The 25,229-nt window shown below is 37.7% G+C and overlaps 1 protein-coding gene across 1 annotated transcript; it reads right to left on the bottom strand.

Moving 5' to 3' along the window:
- Window positions 1-227: 227 nt before the first annotated feature.
- tspan36 (tetraspanin 36) lies at window positions 228-24,207 on the bottom strand. The gene is made up of 7 exons (XM_034170490.1): window positions 24,052-24,207; window positions 11,976-12,167; window positions 11,741-11,815; window positions 8,369-8,461; window positions 7,723-7,875; window positions 3,806-3,889; window positions 228-1,198 (listed from the first exon to the last, which is right to left on the bottom strand). Exons 1-7 carry the CDS (start codon window positions 24,109-24,111, stop codon window positions 1,118-1,120), a joined length of 738 nt encoding a protein of 245 aa, XP_034026381.1. The 5' UTR covers window positions 24,112-24,207; the 3' UTR covers window positions 228-1,117.
- Window positions 24,208-25,229: the final 1,022 nt, after the last annotated feature.

The raw sequence follows: 25,229 nt of genomic DNA, 5'->3' as shown, positions 1-25,229 counted from the left end.
AGCCAGTTCTCTCGCACTGCCTGTAAGTTTTTGTTAGTTATTGCATCAGAGACCCCAACAAAAAGGTCAGGCTGGTGTTGTCCATATGCATTCTCTAAACCCACTTATTCCAGATAAGAGTCAGTGAAGGGTGCGGTCACTGGGTACACCATGAAAAGGGTTAAATTTTGTAGACTGTACCAGGCACAACATTTACAAAAAGTAATAAAGGTACACCAGACTCCAAATGATTGTGTTGATACTTTTATTTTAGAAGCAAACAAACAATACAGTTGACCAACCATAAAAATATTACATATTTAATAGGTTATCAAAACTGCAACTTCTAAATATGAAAGGAAATCACCAGTTTCAAAAACACAATCTACTGCATTTTAAGAAACACTGACAGCTTAAGATTTATATATTTTTTGCACATGTCCTCCACCTACATTCCAAAGATGTCCTTTCAAAGACAGTAAGGCCTTCTCACATTATCCTAAGTGAAACAGTTCACATATTCCACTTATGACACTGTGGCAGCAAAGAAAAGTCACAGTAATATGGATCAATATATGTCAGTTTGCCACACCTAACTACAACATGTTTTTATGAAGTCATTACCAGATTTGATGTCTACTTTTGCGCATCTGAAGAGTGGCATTTGAGTTTAGGTTTAGCAAGGGAAACTGTCTTTATAGCAGCTTCGGAGATATTCCTATAATTTAATTACATTAAAAAGGCATCTTATCTGTTATCTGTTGTGCTAAAGGCAACAGAACGCTCCAGAAACTCAGCAATTTGTGGCCCCTTTCACACCTGCTTCATAGAAACCTGTCAAAATTAAGTTAGTGCTTTGGCTCAATTCAAATCTATAAGTATATTTTTGGTAATACGTCACAAGTGAAAGGAACATTGTACTGATTTCATTACATGAGGATTACGTCAGAATGATCCACCTGACAGTCAAGTATGTACTTCAAAATCAACACTGGAGGAAAGAAAAAGATATGATAGGCCTATCATAGCAAGATGAGGAGGTGCAATAAGAGGATACGATGCTATCTATAGGAATTGCACTTAGTTCCTGTGAAGCAGCTGCTGATGTTTCACATCATTGAGAGGTGCAGGAGGGGGTTCAGGCATACAGAGGCTGGTAGCCACTCCTCAAGCTGCTACTTCTACAGGTGATCACACAAACACTCACCATCCCCAAGAACTGTAAGAAGAAACAAATATAAATGCTTCACATGCACTAATTCTACAAGTATTCAGCCAAAGGAAAAGTTCAATATAGGTTTAGCCAATTATCTCCCCTTGAAGACATTTGAACAGAACCATTTTCATTCATGTACGTGTTCCCATGGTGAGCAACCAGTGTGAAGTAGTGCTGGGTTGGAATGATTGATTTGCCAATTTTAAATTCATTCTCATTTTAATTCCCACATCCAAAGATCAATTTTATTTAAATGCTTGAATGGTTTGGCTCCACCTTATCTATCTGAGCTGTTGTCCTCTTATGCTCCCTCAAAGATGATGAGGTCCACCAATCAGCTCCTTCTCAATGTGCCAAGAACAGGTTTGAAACCAGAGGAGACAGGGCCTTCTCTGTAGCTGCTCCTAAGCTGTGGAACAGCTTTCCTTTTAATATTAGATCTGTGTCTTCCTTAAGTCATTTTAAGTCATTACTTGAAGACCCATCTTTTTGCACAGGCCTTCAACACTTAAGCAGAGCAGCAAACTTTTATTGTATTTATTAGTGTTTGGATCTTGTATTTTCTATTTTATACCTTTTTATTTTGTATCTGTGAAGCACTTTGGGCAGCTTTGATTGCACTATATAAATAAATTTGACTTTGACTATATGGTAATCTCAAACACTTTAAACATAAATAAATAAGGCCACTCATGTGAATAGCATGACAAATTTGGGAATTTGTTGGTTGGAAGGAGACCCACCATATTTACAACCCCTGGCAAAAATTATGGAATCACCGGCCTCGGAGGATGTTCATTCAGTTGTTTAATTTCGTAGAAAAAAGCAGATCACAGACATAACACAAAACTAAAGTCATTTCAAATGGCAACTTTCTGGCTTTAAGAAACACTATAAGAAATCAAGAAAAAAAAAATTGTGGCAGTCAGTAATGGTTACTTTTTTAGACCAAGCAGAGGTGGGGGAAAAAAAAAAAAAAATATGGAATCACTCAATTCTGAGGAAAACAAATTATGGAATCACCCTGTAAATTTTCATCCCCAAAACTAACACCTGCATCAAATCAGATCTGCATCTAAAAAGGAGTGATCACACCTTGGAGAGCTGTTGCACCAAGTGGACTGACATGAATCATGGCTCCAACAGTAGAGATGTCAATTGAAACAAAGGAGAGGATTATCAAACTCTTAAAAGAGGGTAAATCATCACGCAATGTTGCAAAAGATGTTGGTTGTTCACAGTCAGCTGTGTCTAAACTCTGGACCAAATACAAACAACATGGGAAGGTTGTTAAAGGCAAACATACTGGTAGACCAAGGAAGACGTCAAAGCGTCAAGACAGAAAACTTAAAGCAATATGTCTCAAAAATCGAAAATGCACAACAAAACAAATGATGAACGAATGGGAGGAAACTGGAGTCAACGTCTGTGACCGAACTGTAAGAAACCACCTAAAGGAAATGGGATTTACATACAGAAAAGCTAAACGAAAGCCATCATTAACACCTAAACAGAAAAAAACAAGGTTACAATGGGCTAAGGAAAAGCAATCGTGGACTGTGGATGACTGGATGAAAGTCATATTCAGTGATGAATCTCGAATCTGCATTGGGCAAGGTGATGATGCTGGAACTTTTGTTTGGTGCCGTTCCAATGAGATTTATAAAGATGACTGCCTGAAGAGAACATGTAAATTTCCACAGTCATTGATGATATGGGGCTGCATGTAAGGTAAAGGCACTGGGGAGATGGCTGTCATTACATCATCAATAAATGCACAAGTTTACGTTGATATTTTGGACACTTCTTATCCCATCAGCTGAAAGGATGTTTGGGGATGATGAAATAATTTTTCAAGATAATGCATCTTGCCATAGAGCACAAACTGTGAAAACATTCCTTGCAAAAAGACACATAGGGTCAATGTCATGGCCTGCAAATAGTCCGGATCTTAATCCAATTGAAAATCTTTGGTGGAAGTTGAAGAAAATGGTCCATGACAAGGCTCCAACCTGCAAAGCTGATCTGGCAAAGGCAATCAGAGAAAGTTGGAGCCAGATTGATGACGAGTACTGTTTGTCATTAAGTCCATGCCTCAGAGACTGCAAGCCGTTATAAAAGCCAGAGGTGGTGCAACAAAATACTAGTGATGTGTTGGAGCGTTCTTTTGTTTTTCATGATTCCATAATTTTTTCCTCAGAATTGAATGATTCCATATTTTTTTCCCCTCTGCTTGGTCTAAAAAAGTAACCGTTACTGACTACCACAATTTTTTTTCCTGATTTCTTATAGTGTTTCTTAAAGCCAGAAAGTTGCCATTTGAAATGACTTTAGTTGTGTGTCATGTCTGTGATCTGCTTTTTTTCTACAAACTTAAACAACTGAATGAACATCCTCCGAGGCCGGTGATTCCATAGTTTTTGCCAGCGGTTGTAGCCTCATACCCAACAACTTATCGTAAGTGTGTTTTACGTTCAGCAGAGCTACGTACGTTTCTACTGTAAAACAAGTTTGTCTGAAGACTGGTAACGTCAGATCAGTCAGCAGTACCTCCAGAATTTCAGCACACATCTTTGTGAGGTCATACACCACTTACAAATCAACATTTACCTTGAAGAGGGCACAGCCCAGGATGACCAGCATAGCGTAAACTAGCACACTCTGGAGGAACTGCTCAAGCTTTCCTTCACAGCCCTAAAAAGCACACACATACAGCAAAGAAAAAAAATACACACAATTCCTAGACATGAAGCATTTGATTCTATTCAATAGAGGTAAGTAGTATCTATGTAAATTTATTAAAGTATTACATTTTATTTGATTGTAGGAATGGGGTTACACAAAAACAACCAAAAAAGGCGCAAAAATATCATGAAATAAATATTATGCTCAGGATATCTGCCCTCCTTGAGGTCTTCGGCTTTAAAGAGGTCAATACCAGTAGGATGACCTTTAGCACAAATAACTAATTGATCCAAATATTTAAAAATAATGTGTGCTGATGGTGATGGTGGTGGGGGGTAACTTCTGTAGAGTCTTAAAATAAAATAATTAAAAAAAATCTAATAACTCTAAAATTGAAATATTAATAACCAAGTGGCCTCTGTGTACATATGGCTCTGATCATGGAGTAACTGGAGAGAGCTGACATTTGCCATACTTTGTATTTTGGGTCATGGATGAACACTGAGAAAACAGAAAGTTGATAAGACAAATATTTTTCGAGAAATTAGGGATATTAGTTAACAACAGTGAACAATGGATGTTGATAATTAAATTCTGGACTCATGCACCAATCCAGCAGGTGGCAGTAAATCATCTATATATTAAAAGTCTAGTGGCCTCAGCATATGTGATTTTATTTAATAAGTTCAATGCAAGTACATTATATAATTGTAAATACACAGATGACACAAAAAAGTAGGGCTCAAACGATTAGTCGAGTAACTCGAATAAATCTTACAAAAAATGTTTGAGGCAAATTCTGTGCCTCGAAGCTTCGTTTAACGTTGTAGTACATATGCCAGGCCTGTGTGTGGTGCTGTAAGACTAGAGCATGCCCATAAACAGTGTAAAGGCTAATCTAAAAACTACTGCTTTCCAACGCCACACACAGAGTAAAATAAAGCCTTTTAAGAGAAAGAGGGTCTATGTTGATCATCTGAAATAGACTGACTGCGCATTTAAATCAAAGCAGCGTTTGTCTATTTAAAAAAAAAAAAAACACAAAAAAAACACACGGTTCGTTCTATGTGGGAAGTGACTATTCGCCCGGCGGCCAGCTGCTGTCTCTCTCTACCCAGTGTAAGGGGCTCTCAGCACTCCGCTCACAACCGGGTGAGTCACAGCTCTGTCCCTGGCCACACTGACAAACAGTTTCTGAAGGATCCTCTCAGCAAAAGTCCACTCTTTTTTCTGTGTTTTGCTCAGACTCGTATCGAGTGTTTCGCTTTTTAATTTTCGCTTTTTTTCACTGCAACTTAAAGTAATAATAAAAAACTGACTGTGGGGCTTGTATGTTCAACCTCCACCTGAAATGCATCTGCTGAATTGCAGAGGAAGAGAGATTTAAAAACAAACAAACAACAACAACAAAAAAAGGGCTCAATCCACTGCCCTTAAAAAAAAAAAAAAAAAAAAAAAAATTACAAGTTGGGGAAAAAGCAAAACAGAAACCACATCCCATTGCCATTTCAGCAAAAAGTCAACACTGGCGCAGCGACATTGTGCCAGTGCTTCGGAAGGGCCCTGGATTATTGATGTTCAAAAACGAAGTACTTTTTATCCGATTAATCGCCAGAATACTCGATTACTAAAATAACTGATAGCTGCAGCCCTACAAGAAAGTGAAAACACTTATTTCGATTATGGTCCATATAAAAATCAAATGACAAAATAGAAGTAATAAAAATCTTTATTATTATTATTATTATTTGATAACAAGAACCTAAACAATTTATAAATATATTAAGACACTGAATTAGCATTTATTTATTTTTTACATAATTAACAGGAAATAAGAGTCCTTCCTGTAAAAACTGTTAAGGTCTAAGGTTCTAAAAAACATTCTGGACTCACACGCCGTTTCAACGCAAACTTTTTTATTACCACCCTTGAAAAATGTCAGCTACCTATTTTATAAACATTACCCAATCTAGAGCATGTTTACTTTAGATAGATACCTAACATATTACATCATAGCTTCTGTTTCTATAATAAAATAACCATATTTATAGCTTAGCCTACTAGCTGTAATTTGATTTTGCTGCTAGTCTATAGACTAAGTGTACATATGCTACAATCTTCTCCTTTATTAATATTTAGGTTTTAGAAGCTTATTCCTATAATATTATATAGTAACCATATTTCTTGTATATGTTGTTTATTACCATTATTATGTAAATATTACTTATATACATGATGTCTATTTTTTTATTATATGTCTTATGATATGTCCATTTTCTTGAGCCACTTGGGTGGCTAGGGAGAGATCCCATGGGCTAAAAAAAAAAAAAAAAAAAAAAAAAAAAAAAAAAAAAAAAGCTTTTCAACCTACCATCCCTGGTTTTCAAGACCAGGCACCTAAGTGGCTCTACTCTACTCTGCTTTTTTTTTTTTTTTTAGATATTTACATATACCTTAGCATAAACTAGTAGAGGTATACCTTAGAATTGGAATATATTATAGAAGACATACCTTACTGAATTTTCATGTGGATCCCTACAGGCAACATGATAGCAAATTAAAGCGCAACATCACTGTGAACTTGACTATTTGGGTTGATGCAACAAGCAATTTTAAAAGCACATTACATTGGTCAGGGTTAAAAAGCACAGTTTTTTTTGTTTCCTTCATGCTTGGAATATTGCATATACAGGATAAAAAAAACAAACAAAAAAAACCTAGAAGTAATTCATCTCTCCCGAGTACCTTACATTCAGATTGTGTACTGTATTTTCTGGTCAATAATATATATATAAATAAATAGATGGACAGTTTAACAGCACCCCCCCAATACACACCTTGGTTTACGGTAGTTGGCATCCAGTTTAATGGTGCATTACAGTTACCTTCTGGCCAGGAGTGTTCATCACAGTACCTGATCCAGCATATAGGCGCAGTTTATGACACAATGGCGGCGCAGATTCTGGCTACATCACGATGATCTCAACAATGCATAAAGAGGTGGATCCCGGTTGGCTCAGCGTGTGACAAAAGAAGCCTGTACATGAGAGTCTCTTCGAGACAGAATCACCGCTAACAGGCTAACCTTGTTTCTGGTGTTTAATCATATTTTTGGGGACTGTGCAGTTGTTCTAACAGTTTGTTTTGGTGTGAGCATTAGAAAAAGTTATGAACACTTATTTTCTCAGTAATTGTGTATTAAAGGGAACTAATCGATGAAGCTACCAATGGGAGTGCCAACACTGTTAGCATAAAACATTAAATATGACAAGCATTTCACTTGGCATGAATATTGCAGCGGGAATGTATTTGATGATTAATTAAGACATTTCACCACACAACAAGCCATATTATTCCAGATGTATGTAATAAAATGCTCCAAACTACAATACACAGCCCTCCAAAACAGCTAGCAGGCGCATCAAGTGGACAGTGAGAGCTGTGATGGGTTCAGTTGCTGTCACTCAAAGTGACCATGCCCCCAGTTATACATAACTATAGAGACCAAAACAGTTTTTCTACCAGGCTGTAAACATGTTAATTTCTGCTCTGTAGTTGGACATTTTAACATGGACTTGAATGGAATCTTGTTGACTTTTGGAGCCAGCTTCAAGCTGCTAGTCAAGCAACTACAACATTATTTTTTTCTTCTTTTTCTGGGAAGGCTTCATCTGAGCCCATCAAAGCTTACCGCTTGGAGATGACCCACACAGAAAACCGTTTAGTTTATGAAAGCATGTAAAACAATAAATATCTCCCTAGTACAACTGAACATTTTAATATTGCATGCAAATAAATCTTTTACATTGAAGGCAGAAGTCCAGACCAACTGAAAGATTTACCTCCTCATAAAGCAGGTCTGGCTGGTTCAGTTTCCCGATGCACGCTGTGTTGTTCCTGTTTTTGCAGCAGGACAAGGGCACAGTGTTGTTGTGGCTGTTGAACCAGGGAGTTGTTGCCCAGCTGGAGGCATTATAAATACCACAGCACTGCAACTACAACAGAAGCAGTCAAAGGACAGGTGTTACAGAACAGCCAGAAATAAAGAGACAAGGTTACATGTGTGTCACAGCAAAAACAAATCCTTTTAATAATAATAATAAAAAACACACACACACACACAAAACACAAAGCTGCTCTTAGACTACATCATTAATCTGTAATGTTCACCAAATCCAAGTAATTAAGCAGTAGCACAGACTTGTAATTTTCTTTCAAGTTAACTTATTTTAAGTTGCATCTCTCACAATCACACGGGGAAATAAATAAAAACAGATCATTAGTTAAAGAGAACTACACTATTTTACAGTGGTTGCAGCTACCTGAAAGAGACGGGGGGAGAGGGAAGCACCAGTTATCAAGTTTTAACCAAAAGAAAAAAGAAGACAAATTTAATGCAAGAAAGAATGCAAATGAGAAAAATGATAAGAAAAATCAAAGTAAGATTGACAGAACAAAGGTAATGAAATGCAGCGAGTTAACACTAACCTGAGTTTGCAGGTCATCCACAGCTTTGGTCTCCTTTTGGCCATTGTAGTTCATGAAGGTCTTATTCATAGAGCGTTCCAAGTTTTCCTTAATCTGCACAGACACCCAATGCGGCTATCAGGCCTTTACAAAAGACCTCACAAACTACAATCTATTGTTTTTAAGGTTGGGAGCACGGTGAGCACGGTGTGAAAAAAGAAAAAAAAAAAAAAAAAAAAAATGGTCGGACTTTTAATCAGGGAAATGACTCTGGTCCCACTTTTCTCAAATTGATTAGTGTCAGAGCTGAACTTTAATTTGTACCTCTGTTACTGTGCACATCCAGACTGCTCTGGGTTTTTAATGGAAATACATTGCAATCGAACGGGACATTTTATCCAATGTGAAAACAATACAAAAACTTTGGGACTTTTGTCCGGTGACTGTGAGTATCTGGTTTAGGTGAGTATTACTGTACATAGTAACTGAATTTTCCTCTCAACTTTGATGATGATGTCAGCTTCCATCCCACACGGCTGACTTTATTTTCCCAAATGTTTCTTCTGTTCAGATCTGAAGGGAATCTGTACATCTTGAAGCTCTTGTTGTGTCTATTTGTGCATCCAAATGCACAGCAACCTGGCATTTTCAGCAAATAAATAAATAAAATCGGTGGATTTACATGCAGACACATTAACAGTGAACGCCATTTTAAACCTAACATGGCACCACGAGTCACATGACCATTTGTTTTTTTCCGACTCATCATGTCGCCACTCTACCCTATACCACTATCACTGCTCTAAATCACAGCTCACTTGATTAAGGCCGTGTCACACTAGGGCAGATAGAGCTAACTGATTAACTGTGCATTTAAATATTTTGTCTGGTGGCAAAAAAGTGTCATCCGTTGTTCCCGACTAGAATTTGGGATGAGACCATGGTCCTTTGGAGTCAAAAAATGGCCACAACAGACAGCTGTGTGTGCGTGTACGCACATTAGCAGTGGTGTCGCTTAGAAAATTAAATAAGTGCTAAATTGTGTGGGCTTTCCAGACTTTTGCATGTTTGGCTGGAGGATGTTTTGCAGGTGATTTACTAAGAATAATTGCACACATGACAGTGGGTGGTACCAGGACAACAGCAGCACATAAATGACGATTTTGTGTTAATTACAGCAAGCACAAAATGAAATTCAGCCACTTATAGCTATATGCCTTGTGCTCAGTTATACATTCACGACTGGCCAAAAACTGCATGCACACACACCACTAGGAGTTACAGGCATTACTACTCTATGTCAGTTACACATAGCATTGTGTTTCACTCACATAAAGTCTGCATCAAAGTATTAAATGCACAGACTGGTTTTAATTACCCTCACAACATTAAAAACCCTTAATCTCTTAAACAAGCAGTTTACCTCAGCAAAACTGAAATAAATCAAATGTAACTTCTGACATTTGTTCACATGGTGTAACTGATCTGCTAGGACCAAAAAATGTCCCATACCTGTGTTGCCATCCGCCAAGATGCGGTGCATCAACTATAGTTACATGCACCTTATGTTTGCAACCGATGATTAGCAAAGCATTTTTATAATGTTATGATTGATTGATTTAGAAATTCCATATAAAACATACAGCAAAACGTGTTAAAACATATGCGTATACATTTCATGGAATTTCAAGGATAACACAAAAAGGTCAAATGGTCCTTACATAAAACACCACAATAGGCAACAAAGATAAATAAATAAAACACCAACAGAATAAAAAAAATAACCAAGAAGCAAATAAAATAAGACACAGTTATACAAATTGGCTAGACTGACTTTGTAAAACAGTTAAGCAAAAATGATTTTCACATGAAAATGACTGTAAGGATCACGATGTTACACTAAAATGTGCTCTGTGCATAATTATGGTCCCTCCATCTGTTACACATGTAGAGGTTCACAAGCACAACGTGAACCTCTTTAATAAGCATGTCATTTACAATTAATCATTTTTGTTCTGTCTGCAAGGAGGTTCCAGAGATTCTGTTGTGGACACAGCAGTCTGTCAAGTGCAATACTGTAAGTTCATACGCAGGTTTTAATTGTGTGACATACAGACTCAATCAATTCAAGAACAATCTGACAAATGCTCAAGAACCCGGATGGCCACAGGTTACACTTAAACAGAAGGACAAATCCCTTATTCCCCTACTTGTGCAGTGGCACAGATTAACTATTTAGTGGAGAAGATAACTAATCTTTCATTTCTGGGAACAAACACCAGAACTGGCACACTTGAATTATCAACAGGCAGCCAGGTAGGGGTCAAGTGAAGACTTACACAGGGTTCAAAATGAAAAGATATTCCAATCGTATTGAAAACTATACCACATTATTTGTCTGATCACAAATATTCTAAAAAGGTCTAGTTGGACTATCTATGACTGAATGTTATGGAGTTATGGGGTGAAAACAGCAAGAATGGTGCCAAAGGTCAGTCAAGCTGCACCAATTTTGGTTAAAAAAAAAAAAAAAAAAAAAAAGTGGTACAAGTTATTGGTTGCGTGTATATGGTTTTAAAAAGCAAACGTTTGTACGTCACGCTTAGTTATCATTTTACATGTCATAGAATCAAACAGATGCTGACATTGTTTGACCTTTACCCTGCAGACCAAGCACTCAACACAGTCAAAACTATTCCATTTATTAATTAATTTGTGCTGAATTTGGTCCTTGTTTCACCATTTGAAAGATTCCTCTGTAAATATTCTGTTATCTGCTGCACTATTTCTAAGAGACTGGTCAAAGAGCAAGCAAAACGGACAACCCCCCCACAACATAACTAGAGATTTGCTCACTTTGATCTGTAAAATATGTGACTGATTAAAAGTCAGAATATGAAGTCATATTCAGAAACTAAATCTAAAGCTCATATTGATCACCTAAGAGTTTGCCATAATTTTGTACAAATTAATGAATTCACTGGAAAGCCATAAAATGACCCCCACAGCCCAGAAAACACATTTTGATGAATCACTAGCATAATAAAAAGTGATATTATGAAAGATGATGAAAACTCAGTTACTGATTATGCTTCAGCCATCACTGAAGTGGTATTGACAAATGATGGTTTCTTTTGTGCTTCTTTGTAAAATTCCTGTCCGTTCTGAGTCACGACACTGCACACCGTGTTTCCGAAGGGCTTTCTCTTAGGTTGCATTCACACAGGCTGAAGTGACCTTTGAGTCATCTGAACAACACATCCAACTTGCTGATCTAACTCCGCTCTTATCATCCTGTCTAGTATGTTGCTCTGGTGCTACACACTATACAAATTAAATGAACTTACCAAGTGTTACAAAGCTCTTTTAAATAAAGAAAAGTACATTTCTCACCTTGCCTTGGTAGATTAAGCCACAAACCAATGCAGCCACTTCAGCTGCAAAGATCAATAAGATAATCAGGAAGAACTGGAAGAAACAGAAACAAAAGACATTATAATAATACTCAAAGATGATAAATGTAGCAACTGCATTAATACTTGGCATTTTCTTTTTCGCATTGTACAGGTTGGACCTGCCAGAATGAAGGACAGGTTATGCACACATGGTTCTGCCACTTGACACTTACACAGCCGAGACCAACTTTGGACTCCTGGAGAGTGGCGCAACATCCCACCAGACCAAAGATGAACACCACCACACTGACACCAATGATGATTCCCGCAGGAACCAGTGTGGACCGGTCATCTATGATTGTGCTAAAAGTGCTGTAGCTTGAGATCATATGGCCACCAACGTATGCCAACGAGGCTCCTGCAGCCTGCAGGGAGCATAGCGGAAACATGGACAAACGTGTCAAAGACCTCCATGACAATAAGGGTCTAACATGCTACATACAAAACACACATTATGCATAATTTGATCCATTGTTCTCTCCATTACACACAACTGTCAGACAATGCACATGCACACAAAATGAGCAATTGATAGTTCAGCATGCAGGTACTCAATATTTATGACGACAACTTTACCTAGCCACACCGAATAAGAACTTTTTATATTCAAATGCAGTAGCTAAAACAAAGAGTTCCCACAAAAAAGTTGATACGAGTTTTACACCCTCAGTGGGTATAAGCAGCGGCAGGGATGGTGGCCAAGTGGTTAGTGCTCTTGGTGTCTGTGCAGAAGTTTCCCTGCCACATTTCTCCCTGTAATGTGGAGTTGCGTCAGGACCACAGACCACCTGCCTGTAATCAAACTTAAATTTAGGTTTCATAATCTGTGCATTTCATAGATGAAAACTTGAAAGCAACAAACTGAGTTGATTTTTAACATCCTTAAAATATTTGGGCATTTATCTTATCACCATGACATTTTGGTCTTTTTTGTAAGATTAAAAAAAAAAAAAAAAAAAAAAAAAAAAAAAACCCAAACTAAATTTTGCTTGTGACTGTGACACATGAACTGTGAACTACTGTTTAGTACAATAGTGAACTGTTCTTCATCACTAAAGATCAATGACTGACTGTCTCTGCAGGGTCACGTAGGAAAATCATTCAATCACACCATCATCAGCCAACACCATCCTCCCCCCGCAACTCAAAAAAAAAAAAAAAAACACAAACACTTGAACCAGCTGAGAAATAATAAGACTCTGTATTGAATCCCATTTGTGTGTATCTTATATATTACAGGCCAAATTTACATTAGAGTCATCCATCATTTATAGTTTTCCCAGAAACCCACCAGAAAGTACAGAAACAAGGACAGATGTATTGTTGTGATGTGTGTTTGATGTTTCAAAGGTGAATTAGTCAGCTGGTTATGGGGCCTTTTCTATGAAACAGTTTGCCAATTGTGATAAGAGACTGATTCTGTGGACTCATTTAAAATATATATATACTGAAAACGTATCAGTTTTCTGCTTTGTCTAATTGACACTGATTAGCACTTTTATTCCCATTTTGTTTAAATTGTATTTTATGGAATTTTGTTTTATTATTTTATTACTGTTAGTTATAATCAAATCTCAGATCTTTTGTATTGCTTAATGTTAATGTTTTATATTGTTGTTGAGTTGGATCTGATCTTTTGGACCCTGCTCTTGAGGTGAACTGTGTTGTGATTTGGCACTTTATAAAACTGAATTGAAATAACTAAGTGAATGTGTTGAAAATAAAGCAGAACTGTGATGCTGCTGCTCTCATCACATCATTACCATCTTTTTGCACTACAACAACATGATTATCTGTACGACCATTAATTTCTACACTTTGTTATAATCTCATTTTTTAAAATTTATACCAGTTATATTTCTGGAGTAATTACATTCCCAGTACAATTACCTTTTCATAGTGCAGTTTCTTATTCTGTTTTTCCTTTCATTTTATTCAGCTCTAATGTTTTCTTTTACCCATTTGTATATATATATATATATATATATATATATATATATATATATATATATATATATATATATATATATATATATATATATATATATATATATACACACACACACACATACATACACACACACTACATAGCTTTTCATAATTTGTAAATACTGCTTTTATTTTATTTTATTTTTTTCCTCGCTTCTTTGTGTTCGGCATTTCAGTTCTACTTATTTACATCTGTCTTAATTTTGCTGCTGCAACAAGTGAATTCCCAGTGTGGGATCAATAACATCTTATCGTGCACCAGACTTGTGATTCATATTTTCCACTTTACTGGTGTAACAGAGCGTCATCATTCCTGCTCAGCAGCCCCATGACTCGGGTCACGGGATTCCTGAGGCTTTAGTACTTGTACCCTGCCTCTGTTCACCTCTAATCTTCTTACACACTCTGAACTGGCGTTTAACACTATAAAGCAGACTGTAGCGTCTACACATCACACTACCTCTATAGAATATGACCAAAATGTTATTTTTTTAATTCTTTTAGACAGTCTCCAGCTGTACATATTTAATAGCAACTTGAAAGTGCAACTAATTTGTAGTGAGTTTATTGAATTAAGCCCTTAACACGCTTAAGTGTGTACTTATAAATCTTAGGTTCTTTAAAATTTAGGAAAGAAACATATGTAGAATTTTATATCACATACAGTAGATATATTGTACCTCTGACCACAAGTTATAAAGACAGACTTGTTAGTCCAACTCTCACACCTGGCAGATGACATGAGCGAGGTGTAAAAACCATACACAAGAGGAGGAAGTGAAAGGAGTACTAAACTTAGAGACAAACCAAACCAGTGTTTTCCCTTGCAAATCCACAGAGACCGGTTTCTACCTCACAGATATCAGATTTTACATACACAGAGAGGTAAACAACCTCACTGCATTTTTATTCATTTTCTGCTACTTACACAGTGTCAGGATTTGTCATTTTAGAGAACAAAAATTAAACTGAAATACATCATAGATTCACGGTCTACAGGTCTGGAGTGATGACGTCTCCAGTACAGTGACATGCCATCAACATTTCTGGTTTATGTTCAGTGTTCATACAAGCAGGGCAGTGGCCACTTTTTAAATTTTCCTTCTGTACACTATCACAACAAAATAGAAATAATCAAGATATGCTTATCCTACTGAATTAAGATTTAATTCAAGGGGTTAAAAAAAATTACATTATATTTTTCAGAGGCCATACATAACTAGACAAATTAAATAAGGATTTGATGGCTAGTACAAATCATCACTTTCACAGCTGGCCTTCTGTAGACAAGTTAGGAAATAGACATATGAACATTTTCAAGCCACTGAATAAATCTTGGACTTCATTGACATCTATCAATAGGAAAAACAACCAGTATGGTACCATATGGTAAATCTGATGAGAGTAGGTAGTTCTCACAACCTGAGTGACCATGCAAGAAGGAGATTAGTAAAGGAAGCCATCAAGACACCAATAACTCTGAAGGAGTTTTACACTTCTGTGGCTGTGACTGGAGTAAATTCACATGAAACTTTTGTCTGTTGCAACAGATACCCATGAATGAATGAATGAATGAATGAATGAATGAATACTGTTTATTTCGAACATTTGATACAACAACAATTACAAGATAGATCAGTAAAGACAACAACAAAAAAGTTCCTACTGTGTACCCAACATGTCCGAAAAGGGGTAGGGTGAAGCATCAGCTTATTTATCCCTACCCCTTCTTCCCCACAACCAGTAATACCCTTTGCCACATATACACATAGATTCCTACACACCTAAACCGATATCAATATATATATACATATATATATACACATACACATACATATATACATACACACATCAACATACATACACATATACATACACATATATACACAAACATAAATATACACCTACACATACCTACTTACATACAAAATACTATATATTTACAAGCCGAAGCAAAAAACAAAAACACCCTAACCCTCATTACCCTTCCTCCTCCCTATACCCAGAAAAAAACATATTTTTGTACCGCTGTTTGAACTGGTTCATGCTTGGACATTGCTTGAGCCCCACTCCCAATCTGTTCCACATCCTCACCCCACAGACAGAAATACAGAAACCTTTTAATGTTGTTCGTGCCCACTGATGCTTTAAATTAAATTTCCCCCTCAGACTGTAATCCCCTGATCTGTTAAAAAACATATTTTTAATATTTGCTGGAAGTAAATTGTTTATTGCTTTATACACAATTTGTACTGTTTGAAAATGAACCAAGTCTGTGAATTTTAAGAATTTGGATTGTAAAAATAGTGGATTTGTATGATCTCTATAGCCAGTATTATGAATAATTCTTATAGCTCTTTTCTGCATTACTGATAGTGATTGTGTTGTACCTTTATAAGTATTACCCCATACCTCTGCACAGTACTGTAAATATGGTAAAACCAGTGAGCAGTAAAGAATGCGGAGTGAGTTGTGGTCCAGAATATGTTTCGCTTTGTTTAGAACTGAAATGCTTCTTGACAGTTTACTTTGTATATGTTTTATATGAGTCTTCCAGTTTATCTTATCTATTATCACCCCCAGAAACTTATTTTCATGTACCCTTTCAATATCTACCCCCTCGACTTGTAACTGAACCTGTATGTCTATATTACAATAGCCAAATAACATGTATTTTGTTTTACTTAAGTTTAATGATAATTTGTTTCTGTCAAACCATATTTTCAATTTTCCCATTTCTATACTGATCCTCCTCAGTAACTCCTGCAAATCCCCCCCTGAACAAAAAATGCTTGTGTCATCTGCAAATAATACTAATTTTAATATTTTGGAAACATTGACAATATCATTTATATAAATTAGAAACAGTTTTGGACCCAATACTGACCCCTGTGGGACGCCACAAGCATTGTCCAAGCATGATGATGTATATTCCCCCAACTTCACAAACTGTTTTCTGTTACTTAAGTAGCTTCTCACCCAGTGCAACACCAACCCCCTAATCCCATACTGTTCAAGTTTATTGATTAATATGTCATGATTAATTGTATCAAAAGCCTTTTTAAGGTCTATAAATATTCCAACTGAATGTAATTTGTGGTCTATGGCGTTTGTAATCTCCTCAACTGATTCTATTAATGCAAGTGATGTTGAACTATGTGCTCTGAATCCATATTGACTATCAGTAAGTAATTTATGTTTATTTATGAATTTGTCTAATCTATTATTGAATAACTTTTCTAATAATTTGGAAAATTGTGGAAGCAAAGAAACAGGTCTATAATTTGTGAAGTGGTGTCTATCCCCAGTCTTATGCAGCGGCACAACCTTAGCTATTTTCATTTGATTGGGAAATTTACCGGTTTGAAATGATAAGTTACAGATGTATGTTAATGGTTCTACAATCCATTCAATGACCTGTTTTACCACCACCATATCAATTTCATTTAAATCGGTAGATGTTTTATATTTACAATTATTCACAATGTCTATAATTTCATTTCCATCCACTGCTGTGAGGAACATTGAACAGGGATTTCTTTCTATGAGATTATTATCCCAATCCTCAGGTTGGGAATCGGGAATTTTTTCTGCCAAGCTTGGTCCAATATTTACAAAAAAATTATTAAAACCGTTGACTACCTCATCCTTATTTTCCTTCTTGACATTATTAATGAAATACTGAGGGTAACTCTGTTTTTTATTACCATTTTTGATAATGCTATTTAATATATCCCATATTCCTTTAATATTGTTTTTGTTATTATATGTTACTATAATATTCCTTCCTACATACCCGTATAATATTAGTTAATCTATTTTTGTATTTCTTATATCTATTTTCTGCCTCTTTAGTTTTATGAATTCTCTATACAGTGTATTTTTCTTATTACATGCATTTCGTAACCCTTTCGTCATCCATGGTCGAGCTTGGATTTTTTGTTTCCTGTAGTCTTGTTTAATTGGACAGTTTTTATCATATAATGATGTAAATTTGTAAAAAAGTTTCATATGCACTATCAACATCACTTTCACTGTATACCTTTTCCCAGTTTTGCTCCTGTAAATCCTTCTTTAGTGTGTTCATGTTTTCCTCTGTCCGCACTCGCCTGTATTTTATTTTCTCCTCTGGCTGATTCTGCCGATGGTTTCTATTATAAACGATGAAAACTGGTAGATGATCACTAATGTCATTGATTAATAATCCACTCACAGTGTTATTCTCAATATCATTGCTGAATATATTATCAATTAAGGTAGCACTATGGGATGTAATTCTGCTTGGCCTGGTGATTTTTGGATATAAACTCATACTGTACATTATACTGATAAATTCATCTGTTATTTTATGCTTATTTGGATTGAGCAGATCAATATTTAAGTCACCACAAATGAACACAGTTTTTTGATTAGTTTTTGAGAACATTTTTCCCATACAGTCAGTGAATGTCATATTTGTTTAATATGCGCTTTGAATGACATATCCTGATCAAAAATGACTCCAAGATTTCTCACAGTATTACTAGAGGTCAGGGTAATGCCATCCACAGTAAGGATCTGGTTAGACACCATGTTTCCAAGATTTGAGGGGCCAAGTACAATAACTTCAGTTTTATCTGAGTTTAAAAGCATAAAATTAGAGGTCATCCATGTCTTTATGTCTGTAAGACAATCCTGCAGTTTAGCTAATTGGTGTGTGTCCTCTGGCTTCATGGATAGATAAAGCTGGGTATCATCTGCGTAACAATGAAAATGTAAGCAATACCTTCTAATAATACTGCCTAAGGGAAGCATGTATAAAGTGAATAAAATTGGTCCTAGCACAGAACCTTGTGGAACTCCATAATTAACTTTAGTCTGTGAAGACGATTCCCCATTTACATGAACAAATTGTAATCTATTAGACAAATATGATTCAAACCACCGCAGCGCAGTGCCTTTAATACCTATGGCATGCACTAATCTCTGTAATAAAATTTTATGGTCAACAGTATCAAAAGCAGCACTGAGGTCCAACAGAACAAGCACAGAGATGAGTCCACTGTCCGAGGCCATAAGAAGATCATTTGTAACCTTCACTAATGTTGTTTCTGTACTATGATGAATTCTAAAACCTGACTGAAACTCTTCAAATAGACCATTCCTCTGCAGATGATCAGTTAGCTGTTTTACAACTACCCTTTCAAGAATTTTTGAGAGAAAAGGAAGGTTGGAGATTGGCCTATAATTAGCTAAGATAGCTGGGTCAAGTGATGGCTTTTTAAGTAATGGTTTAATTACTGCCACCTTAAAAGCCTGTGGTACATAGCCAACTAACAAAGATAGATTGATCATATTTAAGATCGAAGCATTAAATAATGGTAGGGCTTCCTTGAGCAGCCTGGTAGGAATGGGGTCTAATAAACATGTTGATGGTTTGGATGAAGTAACTAATGAAAATAACTCAGACAGAACAATCGGAGAGAAAGAGTCTAACCAAATACCGGCATCACTGAAAGCAGCCAAAGATAACGATACGTCTTTGGGATGGTTATGAGTAATTTTTTTTCTAATAGTTAAAATTTTGTTAGCAAAGAAAGTCATGAAGTCATTACTAGTTAAAGTTAATGGAATACTCAGCTCAATAGAGCTCTGACTCTTTGTCAGCCTGGCTACAGTGCTGAAAAGAAACCTGGGGTTGTTCTTATTTTCTTCAATTAGTGATGAGTAGAAAGATGTCCTAGCTTTACGGAGGGCTTTTTATAGAGCAACAGACACTTTTTCCAGGCTAAGTGAAGATCTTATAAATTAGTGAGACGCCATTTCCTCTCCAACTTACGGGTTATCTGCTTTAAGCTACGAGTTTGTGAGTTATACCACGGAGTCAGGCACTTCTGATTTAAAGCTCTCTTTTTTAGAGGAGCTACAGCATCCAAAGTTGTCTTCAATGAGGATGTAAAACTATTGACGAGATACTCTATCTCACTTACAGAGTTTAGGTAGCTACTCTGCACTGTGTTGGTATATGGCATTAGAGAACATAAAGAAGGAATCATATCCTTAAACCTAGTTACAGCGCTTTCTGAAAGACTTCTAGTGTAATGAAACTTATTCCCCACTGCTGGGTAGTCCATCAGAGTAAATGTAAATGTTATTAAGAAATGATCAGACAGAAGGGAGTTTTCAGGGAATACTGTTAAGTCTTCTATTTCCATACCATAAGTCAGAACAAGATCTAAGATATGATTCAAGTGGTGGGTGGACTCATTTACTTTTTGAGCAAAGCCAATAGAGTCTAATAATAGATTAAATGCAGTGTTGAGGCTGTCATTCTCAGCATCTGTGTGGATGTTAAAATCGCCCACTATAATTATCTTATCTGAGCTAAGCACTAAGTCAGACAAAAGGTCTGAAAATTCACAGAGAAACTCACAGTAACGACCAGGTGGACGATAGATAATAACAAATAAAACTGGTTTTTGGGACTTCCAATTTGGATGGACAAGACTAAGAGTCAAGCTTTCAAATGAATTAAAGCTCTGTCTGGGTTTTTGATTAATTAATAAGCTGGAATGGAAGATTGCTGCTAATCCTCCGCCCCGGCCCGTGCTACGAGCATTCTGACAGTTAGTGTGACTCGGGGGTGTTGACTCATTTAAACTAACATATTCATCCTGCTGTAACCAGGTTTCTGTAAGGCAGAATAATCAATATGTTGATCAATTATTATATCATTTACCAACAGGGACTTAGAAGAGAGAGACCTAATGTTTAATAGACCACATTTAACTGTTTTAGTCTGTGGTGCAGTTGAAGGTGCTATATTATTTTTTCTTTTTGAATTTTTATGCTTAAATAGATTTTTGCTGGTTATTGGTAGTCTGGGAGCAGGCACCGTCTCTACGGGGATGGGGTAATGAGGGGATGGCAGGGGGAGAGAAGCTGCAGAGAGGTGTGTAAGACTACAACTCTGCTTCCTGGTCCCAACCCTGGATAGTCACGGTTTGGAGGATTTAAGAAAATTGGCCAGATTTCTAGAAATGAGAGCTGCTCCATCCAAAGTGGGATGGATGCCGTCTCTCCTAACAAGACCAGGTTTTCCCCAGAAGCTTTGCCAATTATCTATGAAGCCCACCTCATTTTTTGGACACCACTCAGACAGCCAGCAATTCAAGGAGAACATGCGGCTAAACATGTCACTCCCGGTCTGATTGGGGAGGGGCCCAGAGAAAACTACAGAGTCCGACATTGTTTTTGCAAAGTTACACACCGATTTAATGTTAATTTTAGTGACCTCCGATTGGCGTAACCGGGTGTCATTGCTGCCAACGTGAATTACAAGCTTACCAAATTTACGCTTAGCCTTAGCCAGCAGTTTCAAATTTCCTTCAATGTCGCCTGCTCTGGCCCCCGGAAGACAATTGACTATGGTTGCTGGTGTCGCTAACTTCACATTTCGCAAAACAGAGTCGCCAATAACCAGAGTTTGATCCTCGGCGGGTGTGTCGTCGAGTGGGGAAAAACGGTTAGAGATGTGAATGGGTTGGCGGTGTACACAGGGCTTCTGTTTAGGGCTACGCTTCCTCCTCACAGTCACCCAGTCAGCCTGCTTTCCCGGCTGCTCGGGATCTGCCAGGGGGTAACTAACGGCGGCTAAGCTACCTTGGTCCGCACCGACTACAGGGGCCTGGCTAGCTGTAGAATTTTCCACGGTGCGGAGCCGAGTCTCCAATTCGCCCAGCCTGGCCTCCAAAGCTACGAATAAGCTACACTTATTACAAGTACCGTTACTGCTAAAGGAGGCCGAGGAATAACTAAACATTTCACACCCAGAGCAGAAAAGTGCGGGAGAGACAGGAGAAGCCGCCATGCTAAATCGGCTAAGAGCTAGTAGCTACGCTAAGCTAGCGGATTCCTAAAAACACGCAAAGTGAATAATGTGTAAATAATTTAGAGGTGATTCAGCAGAAGGAGTGCTTTAGTTAAGGCACGTAAAGATTACACTGGGAAACAAATCGTAATCTAGATAACTAGATCAATCTAACTGCGCAGATTAAACAGCTAACAGATACAGAAAAACACAGCTGTGCTCCGGAACAGGAAGTGATACAATACCGCAGTGAGAGCCAACTTTCACTGACCTCACAAACTTCCGTGCATTCCTGTAGCTGCCAGGTGTCAGCAGGAGTAGTGAGCCAGTCACATTCCACCCCAAGAGCATCAAACAGAAAGTGAGACTCTGGCCCTACCAAGTCTGTGGGAACTGTAGCTGCATTATTGCAGCATGTCCTTCATAAGCTGGAGGTCATGGATAGGAGCGTCAGCAGCGGATGTGGTGGTCACCCAGTGGCTGGTGTAGAATAAGGCCAGGAACTTGTTCATCCTCTCCAGCTTGAGGATAGTGTCCTTGCTGTACAAGTATTTGAGGTCCTTGGAAAACATGAGCATAAATGTTCCTGGCCATCCAGCGGGCCTGGTGAATGGCAACCGGCTTGGCCCAGTGGATACCTCGAGGAGGTTCCTCACCAAGGAGGATCAGGCACAGCTCTGCCACCTCTCTGTAATCTGCCCTCGGATTTACTTCCTCAAGGAAATTGCGCTTATCTTCTTCTGTTTCAAGTCTTGTTCAACTAGGCCCAGAACTCTTGGGCAGTCCTTATCCAACTTGTTCCACTTCTCTTTCACATTCTTTAACATCGGGTTGTCAGGACTCTTGACATTGTTGAACACAGCCTCCCATTTTGACTGCTACTTAGTACTAACTTAATATGTTTGTATGCTATATTAAAACCATTACTTAGAAAAACTTTAATTGCACAACACATATTTATAGAGTAAAGCTGTATAGACTATAGAGTAACATTTTTGAGATAAAGTTATGTATCATATGATGTCATCCTTTCCAAGCATCAAAAATATGTATGTTTGTGCATTAAAATTAGTTAAAATTTACACAGGTGTTCATGTGTTTGACACCATATGCAAAAAACTTTTATTAGCTTTCATTTGGTACCACTTTCAATGCTATAGCATCAACCTCTGGGAAGCTACAAAGAAAACAAGGACATAATATCCCGCATTTTGCAGCATTTTTGAAAAACGTCAACAATAAAACTACATGGCTCTTGAGGCAGGCATAGCCAAGGTCCAAGATCAAAGTAACTGGTATATTTAGTTAAATTAGACCTTGGAGAATGGGAATAATATCAGTTTGCATAGGTTTGATGAAAAAGGTCTCATTTGAAGACGTCTAACTGCCCCTTACCAAGAACCAAACCACTGTATTCTCGTTTTTAGTTCATTAAAGGTCAGAACAAAAACCAGGCCTGTGTCCCTCACAGACAGTGTCCATCTTGTGAAAGCACACAAAGTAGCTTGTACAACACTTTTAAACAATGCGAGTGTTAACAATGGGTGTGGTTTAGTCTCACATTTCTAATGTTACTGGCTCTCATTAATGGGGAGATCTCCCTGTGTCTGAAACTTAACTTATATTTCTCAGATCTTCTAAACAAATAACACAAATACATGATAGCTAACATAAAATAAAGAATTAGCACAGATAATATCTAACAGTGGTTGTGGTTCGCTTAGGAATCTAGTATCAAAAAGTAGTCTCGTGATCACATGACCTAGATATTGAGCAAATAGAATTTATGTAAGGATAGCCACTGCCTTTAAAAATTAAACCATGCATCAATCAATGGCTAAATGACCTAAATCATCTTGTCTCCAAAGAATTAAAAAAAATATAAAAAAAAAATAAATAAATCCATAAGATTGTTTCGCTCTTTAATGTTGAAACTTGCCCCCTTTGTTATTTGTGATCTCCCCCCAACCTTAATACTTTTCTTTCAACCTTTCCCAGTTTCGTTTGATGTCTGACGTAAAGCCCTTTGTAGTCTGTCTACATACAAAACAGTTGTAATTTATTCTGCCCTCTGCGCGTCCTGTTTGTTTGGCCGATAATAACCCTCTGGAGTTTATTTTGACAGCAGAATTTAAAAGGTGCGATAAATCGTGAAAATGAGTAAGCAGTCGTGATTAACGAGCGTCCGCTAAATTTATTATACGATTTAAAGACTCTACCGCATTAAACTCATCAGAACAATCATGAATAACCTGCCTTTTTTAAAATACCCCTCCAGAGACATACTACTGCAAGAAAAAAAAACAAAAAAAAAACAGGCACATTCATCTGTCAAACAAAGGGCTGGAAAACAAACTACGAAGATAAGAACAAATAAATAAATAAATAAATGAATGAATGAGAAAACTCACCCAAAATACCAGGCTGAGTAAGAGGAGGACGAGCTTGGACAGAGTAATTCCGCAATCCATGATGTTACAGGCAGAAACACTTGACTTTCTGTGTGCTCTCCGTTTGTGGGGATTTATCAAGGCACACGCGCTGATTTCCGCAATCTGCGCGCACAGGTCACGTGGCCACATGCTGTGAGCCGCGCGCGCGCGCGCGCCCACAGCTTTTCATGGTAACTACGAGGGTAGGCTGAAAGGTTCTAAGGATCACCAAGAAGGAGAAATGCCATTTCAGTAAAACTTGGCATGCATTAAGTTCAACTCTTCTGATGACTGTTATTTTCTTCCAGGTTGTGAGGTAGTTTGTGGTTCATAGCCAAGTTTGAAAGTTTGTGGTAGAGGGAAACGGCAAAAATGGACAAAATCTGGCATCGCGGTGTGATTAAGTACCTGCACAAGAAGGGGTTAAAGCCCAAGGACATTCATGCGGATATGGTTGCTACATTAGGGGATGAAGCTCCCTCCATATCTACAGTGCAGAAGTGGGCAGCTGAATTTAAGAGGGGCAGAGAGAGAGCCTTGAAGACGACCCAAGGTCTGGGCGGCCTGAAACAGCCACAACCCAGAAAAACATTGACCTTGTTCATGAAATGGTGATGGACGACAGACAATCAACGATTAATCAGCTAGCAGATGCTGTGGGAATATCCCGTGAGAGAATTGAACACATTCTGCATGAAGAACTTGGAATGTCAAAGGTGTCAGCTCGGTGGGTGCCACGTCTTCTGACGCCTGATCAGAAACGCACCAGGCTAGTCATGTCGAAGGCAAACTTGGTGAAATTTGAAGAGGATCCAGCCAATTACATGGAACGTTTTCTTACCCAGGATGAGTATTGGGTTCACCACTTTGAACCAGAGACAAAAAAACAATCAATGCAGTGAAAACACCCAAGGTCACCACCTCCAAAGAAGGCCAAGGTCATTTCATCTGCGGGGAAGGTCATGGTTTCAGTTTTCTGGGATGCCAAGGGCATTGTGTTCATGGACCATCTTGACAAACCATAAATGGACAGTACTATTCTAACCTACTGAGACAGTTATGTGAGGCTATCAAAAAGAAGCGACCAGGAAAGCTGACGAAAGGGGTGCTGTTCCATCAAGACAATGCCCCAGCTCACAAGTCAACAGTGGCCATGG

This window comes from Thalassophryne amazonica, chromosome 5, assembly GCF_902500255.1.
Source record: "Thalassophryne amazonica chromosome 5, fThaAma1.1, whole genome shotgun sequence".
In the NCBI taxonomy this organism is placed as follows: domain Eukaryota; kingdom Metazoa; phylum Chordata; class Actinopteri; order Batrachoidiformes; family Batrachoididae; genus Thalassophryne; species Thalassophryne amazonica.
The sequence above is the reverse complement of the archived record's forward strand: the minus strand, read 5'-3'. Positions and strand labels throughout refer to the sequence as shown.

What these genes read in the sequence shown, in the direction of transcription:
- tspan36 (XM_034170490.1), bottom strand. Translation starts at nt 24,111, where the DNA reads ATGGATTGCGGAATTACTCTGTCCAAGCTCGTCCTCCTCTTACTCAGC. An exon ending in CCAAAGTTGGTCTCGGCTGT is followed by an intron (nt 11,816 to 11,975) that starts GTAAGTGTCAAG and finishes TGTTTCTTCCAG; the next exon opens with TTCTTCCTGATTATCTTATT. An exon ending in TGGATGACCTGCAAACTCAG is followed by an intron (nt 7,876 to 8,368) that starts GTTAGTGTTAAC and finishes CTTCTGTTGTAG; the next exon opens with TTGCAGTGCTGTGGTATTTA.